Here is a 10,000-nt window from a genome sequence, read left to right on the forward strand (position 1 = left end):
TTTTTGTCGCTTTAATCTACGTTTTTTGTAATTTTTTAGTAAATTTTTTCGCAGTTTTGGTCATTTTTTAGGATGTTTGTGTCACTCTTTCCAAAGTTTGTCACTTTTTCGACCTTTTGGCCACTTTTTTCTATGATGGCTGAGGAACTTTTTCTGTCGTTTTTTAGGGTTTTATGAGGCCCTAACTGTTATATGTAGCCCGAAGATATTTGACTTTTTCGATGACAAAATATCTTAAAAATGTATTTATTCATTCATTATTTTATTTCTGTATTTATTTCAACATTTATTCATTTATTTATTCTTTTATTTCTATATTAATTAATGTATTTATTTCTGCATTTATTCTTTCTTTTATTCTTTAATTTATTTATTTCTCTATTTATTTATTTCCGTATATATTTAAACATTTATTTACTTATTGATGCTTATTCGTCCCCCGTGATTTTTGAGCTAAAATGAGGCACATTATTTTCTATAATTGATGCATTTTGACGTCTTTATGGTACCGGTGCTGTTGCTGTCCTCAGGGTAAGCTGGAGGAGGCGTTGAGAGCGTTCGAGGCGCTGGTCCAGCAGCATCCTCAGAGCCCCCGCGCTCGCTACGGGAAAGCCCAGGTAGTACACAGCAGTACTGCATCACACAGCAGTACTGCATCACACAGCAGTACTGCATCACACAGCAGTACTGCATCACACTCCCTCGGCTTCAGTTTCTCTGTACACACATATCAAACTCTCACGTGGGAGTACCTCGTTTTCTTGTCGCTTTTTACGCCGTCTTTGTCACTTTTTTTTGACATTTTTATCAACATTTTATCACTTTTTCCGATGTTTTTGTCGCTTTAATCTGCATTTTTGTCACTTTTTAGTACATTTTTTCAAAGTTTTTTTCATTTTTTTCAAAGTTTTTGTCATTTTTTTCAAAGTTTTTGTCACTTTTTAGGATGTTTTTGTCACTTTTTAGGATGTTTTTTCAAAGTTTTTGTCATTTTTTTCAAAGTTTTTGTCACTTTTTTCAAAGTTGTTGTCACTTTTTTCAAAGTTTTTGTCACTTTTTAGGATGTTTTTGTCACTTTTTAGGATGTTTTTGTCACTATTTAGTACATTTTTTCAAAGTTTTTGTCATTTCTTTCAAAGTTTTTGTCACTTTTTAGGATGTTTTTTTCACTCTTTCCAAAGTTTGTCAGTTTTTTGGACATTTTTGTTGCTTTTATCTGCATTTTTGTCACTTTTTAGTACATTTTTTCAAAGTTTTTGTCACTTTTTAGGATGTTTTTTTCACTCTTTCCAAAGTTTGTCACTTTTTAGTACATTTTTGTTGCTTTAATCTACTTTTTTGTCATTTTTTTCAACGTTTTTGTCACTTTTTCGGACGTTTTTGTCACTTTTTTCGCTTTTTTCGTCGCTTTAATCTACGTTTTTGTCACTTTTTAGTAAATGTTTTCGAAGTTTTGGTCATTTTTTAGGATGTTTTTGGATATGAGTCGACCTGTAGAGAGAAGACTTTATGAGCCATGCAATAATACAGTCAAAGATATTTGACTTTTTGGATGAAATAAAAGCATGTCAACAAACTGAACACTCTGGCCCTTAATGTGATTCTCATTTATAGCGATGTTGAGTTTGACACCCCTGGCCCTAAAGTCTTCACCAGACAGAAAGACCAACATGGTCTCGCGCCAGGTCGTGAAATAGTCACGTTATTTAGATTTATTGATACGTTTACAGGTCACGATTTTGACGTTTATTTTGTGTACACGTCACAAATCCACGTCCATTTTGAACGTGTAGGCCTACAGGTCACCATTTCTGAACCTGCTCTGGGAGGATTTTCACCTTATCAACACTACTCGCTACCGTAATCATTCTGTGACCACGAAATATGCTTCCCATTGAAATACAGTACAGGCCAAAAGTTTGGACACACCTTCTCATTCAATGTGTTTCTTTATTTTCATGACTATTTACATTGTAGATTCTCACTGAAGGCATCAAAACTATGAATGAACACATATGGGATTATGTACTTAACAAAAAAGTGTGAAATAACTGAAAACATGTCTTATATTTTAGATTCTTCAAAAGTAGCCACCCTTTGCTTTTTTTGATAACTCTGCAAACCCTTGGTGTTCTCTCAATCAGCTTCATGAGGTAGTCACCTGAAATGGTTTTACCTTCACAGGTGTGCTTTGTCAGGGTTAATTAGTGGAATTATTTCCCTTATTAATAAAAAAGCAAAGGGTGGCTACTTTGAAGAATCTAAAATATAAGACATGTTTTTAGTTATTTCACACTATTTTGTTAAGTACATAATTCCATATGTGTTCATTCATAGTTTTGATGCCTTCAGTAAGAATCTACAATGTAAATAGTCATGAAAATAAAAAAGGAAACGCATTGAATGAGAAGGTGTGTCCAAACTTTTGGCCTGTACTGTATATTGCTTTAAAATTCGTCTCGCCGTGAGACCGGGCTGAAAAGACAGAGGAGAAAATCAAACAATAAATCAAACCGATGCGTTGACAGGCGGAGGACGGCCTGGCTGAGAAGCTGCGGAGCAACGACATGCTGCAGAGATCCATCAACACCTACAGAGAGGCCGCGGAGCTCCCCGACGTGACCTCTGACCTGCTGAGAGCCGCGCTGAAGAGACGAGCCGAGAGACAGCAGTTCCTGGGTAACAACCAATACCAGTCTCGCATAGCCAGCTCTATCTCCACAGTAAAGTCTGGCTACACCACAGATGCATTCTGGGATAGGAGAAATAAATGGCCTGGGTTGTTTGCATTTCTTTAAAGCACTGGTTCTCAAGCTTTTTCCAATAATGTTCCCCCTTTTGAACAGTTTCTTTTAAGCCATGTACCCCCTAACCAGCGTGAAAAATGTTTGGTGGAAAAAAAAAGAAGTCTCTATAAAGAGGAGGAATACAGCGATGTCAGCGATGGATTTACTAAACTACAGCCTTGGAACCTGGAAAACATTTAAATACTGATGGAAAAAGGAGACAAAAACACAGTAGAAAGAAGGAAGGCAACACTAGGGCGACACAAGTGACAACAAATTCAAATAAGTGACAAAAACTTTGAAAAAAGCAGAAAAAACATTGAAGAGAAAGGCAAGAATGGGTCAAAACAAACGCACCCCCTGCAGTCCTCCAGAGTACCCCTAGGGGTACACGTACCCCCATTTGAGAACCACTGGTTTAAACCAATCACAATGGTCTTGGGGCGGCGCTAAGCTCTGTTAAATAGTCTCGGGAAGGAACTTGTTCTGGTGGAACATTTGCACCAACAAAATAAAACTCCTCATCCAATATTAAATAAAGTTAACTGTTCATTATATCTTTTAATGGGACAACACTGAAGAAATTAAACTTTGCTACAATATAAAGTATTAAGTACAGCTTGTATAACAGTGTAAATGTGCTGTCCCCTCAAAATAACTCAACATACAGCCATTAATGTCTAAACAGCTGGCAACTAAAGTCAGTCCACCCCTATGTTAAATTCCCATAGAGGCAGGCAGACTTTTATTTTGAAAGGCCAGTTATTTCATGGATCCAGGATACTATGCATCCTGATAAAGTTCCCTTGGCCTTTGGAATTAAAATAGCTCCCCCACATCATCACATACCCTTCACCATACCCCCCACATCATCACATACCCTATGCTGTATCGATTTTTTCCACCCCACCCCTATTATTAATGTTTTATTACTGATAATATTTTCAGGAGTTGTGTGTGAAAAGCTGAGCTGGTACATAATAAGTTTAATAATAAGTTTATTTGATATAGCACCTTTCACAGACAGAATCACAAAGTGCTTCACAAGATAAAAATGTGTACAAAACATAGTGAATTATAGAACAATAAAGATAAAAGAATAAAAACAGTCATTAAAAGGCAACATTTTACATAAATGAATCAAAAGCAAATTTAAACAAGTGCGTCTTCAGCTGCTTTTTAAAAGCTTCAACAGAGACTGCAGAACGTAAAGGCAATAGGAAGCCATTCCACAGGTTTGGAGCCACCGCTTCAAAGGAAACGGTCACCTCTAGTCTTTAAACGGGTGCGTGGGACAACCAGTAATCCGCGTAACACGACGTGTGGGGCCTATTTGTAGTGTATGAATGGAGCAGGTCCGAGATATACGCCGGAGCCTGACCATGCAAAGCTTTATAAGTCAGAACCAAAACTTTAAATTTGATCCTGTAGTTAATCGGAAGCCAATGTAATGAGTATAAAACTGGAGTAATGTGTGACATCCTGCTAGACCTGGTTAGCAGCCTTGCAGCAGAATTCTGGACTAGTTGTGAACGGTCCTGTGACGATTTGCTGAGACAGGTGAAAATAGAGTTGCAGTAGTCAAGCCGAGATGAAATAAAAGCATGAATAATCATCTCAAGCTCAGAATGTGAAACAGTTCCTCTAATTTTGGCAATGTTTCTTAATTGAAAGAAACATGTGCGGGTCAGAGATTTAATATGTTGATCCAAGTACATGTTATTATCAAATATTACACCAAGATTTTTCAGTTTGGACTGAACAGCTGAGGACAAGGAGCCCAGCAGCTGACTAATCTTCGAAACTATAGGGTCCGGAGCAACAATAATGACTTCGGTCTTATTTTCATTGAGCTGTAGAAAGTTGTTTGCGAGCCAATCCTTAATCAAATTGAAACATCTAAGCAATTTCAACACTTTGTCAGTGTCTTCTGGCTCAAAAGAGACATACAGCTGGATGTCATCTGCATATAAGTGATACATGGCTGTGTGTGTGTGTGTGTGTGTGTGTCTCTCAGGTCGGATGCGTGGGTCTCTGGCCACTCTGGAGAAGCTGGTTCAGATCTTTCCGGAAGACATCGGTCTGAAGAACGAACTGGGAGTTGCCCACCTGTTGCTAGGAGACAACAAGGGCGCCAAGAAGGTCTATGATGAGGTGTGTGTGTGTGTTGATGGCTTCACCAAACACATACTGTACTGTTGTCCACGTGTTTGTTTGTTTTTTTGAATGGCAGCAGTTTGTGGGAGCTAATGATTGGTTGTCTGGACCCACAGGTTCTGGCGGTTGCCCCCAGCAACGGCTTCGCTAAAGTTCACTACGGCTTCATCCTGAAGTCTGAGAACAAGATAGCAGAGAGTATACCATACCTGAAGGTACACACACACACACACACACACACACACACACACACACACACACACACACACACACACACACACATATATACACACACACATATATACACCATACACACATATATAACACACACACACACACACATATATACACACACACGTATACACACACACACATACTCACACACACACATATAACACACAGACACACATACACACACACACACATATAACACACATATAACACACACACACACATTTACATACACACACACACATATACACACACACACTCTCACACACATATATACATACACACATTTACACACACACACACATACACATATATATATATATAAACACACACACACACACACACACATACATATATATATACACACACACACACACACACACATATATATATATATACATATATATACACACACACACACATATATACACACACACACATATATATATACACACACACACACACACACACATATATACACACACACACAAAATATATATATATACACACACACACACACACACACACACACACACACACACAACAAATACACAACCTTATATATTTTTTTTTATACTTCCACACACATATAATTTACACATTTTTATATTTTAATTGACTAAAACCTAATTTAAGTGAATGTTTTGTCTAAAACTCCCTCCCTGTCTCCTCCAACTCCCTCCCTGTCTCCTCCAACTCCCTCCCTGTCTCCTCCAACTCCCTCCCTGTCTCCTCCAACTCCCTCCCTGTCTCCTCAAACTCCCTCCCTGTCTCCTTAAACTCCCTCCCTGTCTCCTCAAACTCCCTCCCAAACTCCCTCCCTGTCTCCTCAAACTCCCTCCCTGTCTCCTCTGTCTCCTCCAACTCCCTCCCTGTCTCCTCCAACTCCCTCCCTGTCTCCTCCAACTCCCTCCCTGTCTCCTTAAACTCCCTCCCTGTCTCCTCCAACTCCCTCCCTGTCTCCTCCAACTCCCTCCCAACTCCCTCCCTGTCTCCTCCAACTCCCTCCCTGTCTTCCTCAAACTCCCTCCCCTGTCTCCTTAAACTCCCTCCCTGTCTCCTTAAACTCACTCCCTGTCTCCTTAAACTCTCCTCCAACTCCCCTCCCTGTCTCCTTAAACTCCCTCCCTGTCTCCTTAAACTCCCTCCCCGTCCCCCCCTCAAACTCCCTCCCTGTCTCCCTCCAACTCCCTCCCTGTCTCCTCCCCCAACTCCCTCCCTGTCCCCTCCTAACTCCCTCCCTGTCTCCTCCAACTCCCTCCCCTGTCTCCCTCAAACTCCCTCCCCTGTCTCCCTCAAACTCCCCTCCCTGTCTCCTCCAACTCCCTCCCCTGTCTCCCTCCAACTCCCTCCCTGTCTCCCTCAAACTCCCCTCCCCTGTCTCCCCAAACTCCCTGCCTGTCTCCTCAAACTCCCTCCCCTGTCTTCCTCAAACTCCCTCCCTGTCTCCCCAAACTCCCTCCCCTGTCTTCCTCAAACTCCCTCCCCTGTCTCCTCCAACTCTCTCCCCTGTCTCCTCCAACTCCCTCCCCTGTCTCCCTCAAACACTCCCTGCCTGTCTCCTCAAACTCCCTCCCTGTCTCCTCAAACTCCCTCCCTGTCTCCTCAAACTCCCTCCCTGTCTCCTCAAACTCCCTCCCTGTCTCCTCAAACTCCCTCCCTGTCTCCTCAAACTCCCTCCCTGTCTCCTAAAACTCCCTCCCTGTCTCCTCAAACTCCCTCCCTGTCTCCTCAAACTCCCTCCCTGTCTCCTCCAACTCCCTCCCTGTCTCCTCAAACTCCCTCCCTGTCTCCTCCAACTCCCTCCCTGTCGTTCTCTGTGTCTCTGCAGGAGGGTTTGGAGTCGGGTGAACCCGGGACAGATGACGGGCGTTTTTATTTCCACCTGGGTGACGCCCTGCAGAGGGTCGGAGACAGCAGCGTGAGTAACATCACATCAATAAAAATCAATAAAAGAACAGTAAAAATTGGTGGTAATGTATGTTAAATATTCCCATATACAGTTAATAAGTTTACAGAGAATTCAATGTTATATTTATCATGTAATCAAAGTTGCAGCTGAGATGATAAATTATCCCATCAACCTCAATGTCCTTCTATCTTCAGTATAAATATATATTACACATGTACCTTTTTCTATAAGTGGGTTTGTTAGCCTGATTTGAAGGGTTCAACGTTTAAGATCCCGTGGCATGAAAATTTCACTTTATGGAGGTTTTTTAACATTAATAAGAGTTCCCCCAGCCTGCCTATGGTCCCCCCAGTGGCTAGAAATGGTGATAGGTGTAAACCGAGCCCTGGGTATCCTACTCTGCCTTTGAGAAAATGAAAGCTCAGATGGACCAATCAGGAATCTTCTCCTTATGAGGTCATAAGGAGCAAGGTTACCTCCCCTTTCTCTGCTTTGCCCGCCCAGAGAATTTGGCCCCCCCATGAGAGAGAGAGAGACATCATGGCTTTCAAACGAGCAAAGTGGCAGTTGGTCAAGACAACACCCCCACCCCTCCACCTTGCCCCCCCCCCCCCTCTCTCCTCCTCAATAGCTACAGACACAGAAATGGCACATCCTAAGGAAAGCTCATTGTGGGACTGGCTCTAGTGGCTGTAATTCTGCACCAAGGCTGAATTTCGGGAAAGAGACTTCAGATACAGTATTAGGGAACCACTAAGGCCTATATAAAAGAGACTTCAGATACAGTATTAGGGGACCACTAAGGTCTATATAAAAGACTTCAGATACAGTATTAGGGGACCACTAAGGTCTATATAAAAGAGACTTCAGATACAGTATTAGGGGACCACTAAGGTCTATATAAAAGAGACTTCAGATACAGTATTAGGGACCACTAAGGTCTATATAAAAGACTTCAGATACAGTATTAGGGGACCACTAAGGTCTATATAAAAGAGACTTCAGATACAGTATTAGGGGACCACTAAGGCCTATATAAAAGAGACTTGGTATTTTGAACCCTGATTTGGTATTTTAATCATTTCATGGAAGCTTTTTTTTTCAGACTAATTCAGTACACATGAAAAACAAACCACTCTTCAGTAATATACCGAAGCGTGTCTTTGTTGATGTCTCTCCAGGCCTATCACTGGTACGAGTTGGGTCACAAACGCGGCCATTTTGCCTCGGTGTGGCAGAGATCTCTGTACAACGTGGACGGACTGAAGGCTCAGCCCTGGTGGACGCCCAAAGAGACGGGATACACCGATCTGGTCAAGGTAAGCTGTCTGAATGGTTCCCCGCCATTGTAAGGTTTAGGTGTAGCACCCGAGCCGTATTTTTTTGGGGCAGCGCCTAAGGTGAACGAATGTAACTAAAAGACTTTTCTTAGATGTGACGACTGTGGTTAGACTTCTTTAACTTCAAGTTTTCTCTTTAAGCTTTGTGAGAGCTAGGTAGTTATTAGCTGCTCTAGCTTTAGACCCACGTATGGTGATAATAACGGTCCAGAAGGGTGCGAAAAAGAGATGCACAACACACACACACACACACACACACACAAACACACACACATACACTTGCACACACACACACACACACACACACACTTGCACACACACACATACACACACACACACACTTGCACACACACATACATACACACACACTTGCACACACACACATACACACACACACACACTTGCACACACACATACATACACACAAACACACACACCCACACATATATACTTGCACACACACACACACATACACTTGCCCACACACACACACACACTTGCACACACACATACACATATACTTGCACACACACATACACATATACTTGCACACACACACTTGCACACACACATACACACACACACACACTTGCACACACACACATACACTTGCCCACACACACATACACACACATATACTTGCACACACACATACACACATACACTTGCACACACACATACACTTGCACACACACACACACACACACACACACACACACACACACACACACACACACACACACACACACACACACACACATATACACTTGCTGTTTGGTGTTTTTAGCCCCCCACGTCGCCTTCCAGGCAGCGCAGCAATGGTTATGTTTAGGGTTAGCTGCCTGGAAGGCGACGTTGCAGGCTTAAAACACCATCGAGCCACACACATACACACACACACACACACACACACACACAGCCAGGGAAAAACCTGAGTGTGTGTTTGTTTGTATATTCTGTATGTGTGCTGTGTGTCTCATATTTTGCTGATGCAACACTGGAATTTCTTGATTTTTTTTTTTTTTTTTTGGGATCAATAAAAATCCATCTATTTATCTATCTATCTATTTATTTATTTATTAAATACGTAAAGCATGCATATATGTCTTTAAAACTGGATGTGTGTGTTTGTGTGTAGACGTTGGAGAGGAACTGGAAGACGATCAGGGACGAGGCTCTGGCTGTGATGGACCAGAACACGGGCTTGTTCATACCCGAGGAGGAGAACCTGAGAGAGAAAGGAGAGTGGGGCCAGTACACACTCTGGCAGCAAGGTACGCACTCAAACATGGGCCTCATTTACAGGCTTCGGATTCTGCCGAATATTTGGGCTTTTCGACGGGGTTGGGTTTCTGCCGAAAACTTTTTTCCCAGCGAACAGAACCAGACGCTCGCGCTAGGCGCGCTACGCTGGTCGCCGTAACGACGGCGCCGTTGACAACGGGAAGGTGTTTACGTAAAGGTGGAGCGTGTCGGTACACGATCCGTTCTGCGCATGCGCAAGATAATACTGTTTTACCGACGATACGACACTGCACCATCTGTTCCACGCTAGCCTATGGCTAGCCTCCACC

The 10,000-nt window shown here is 42.2% G+C and overlaps 1 protein-coding gene across 1 annotated transcript in view; it reads left to right on the top strand.

Annotated features, from left to right (window-relative positions):
* LOC120552559 (aspartyl/asparaginyl beta-hydroxylase-like) overlaps positions 1-10,000 on the top strand; it is a 34,761-nt gene that overhangs the window by 17,453 nt on the left and 7,308 nt on the right. The window contains exons 12-18 of the mRNA XM_039790718.1: positions 531-617; positions 2,529-2,679; positions 4,804-4,940; positions 5,060-5,158; positions 7,006-7,095; positions 8,268-8,405; positions 9,565-9,700. Of these exons, the coding sequence (XP_039646652.1) occupies positions 531-617; positions 2,529-2,679; positions 4,804-4,940; positions 5,060-5,158; positions 7,006-7,095; positions 8,268-8,405; positions 9,565-9,700 (838 nt within the window). The remainder of the gene's footprint in view (positions 1-530; positions 618-2,528; positions 2,680-4,803; positions 4,941-5,059; positions 5,159-7,005; positions 7,096-8,267; positions 8,406-9,564; positions 9,701-10,000) is intronic.

This window comes from Perca fluviatilis, chromosome 22 (assembly GCF_010015445.1).
Source record: "Perca fluviatilis chromosome 22, GENO_Pfluv_1.0, whole genome shotgun sequence".
Classification (NCBI taxonomy): domain Eukaryota; kingdom Metazoa; phylum Chordata; class Actinopteri; order Perciformes; family Percidae; genus Perca; species Perca fluviatilis.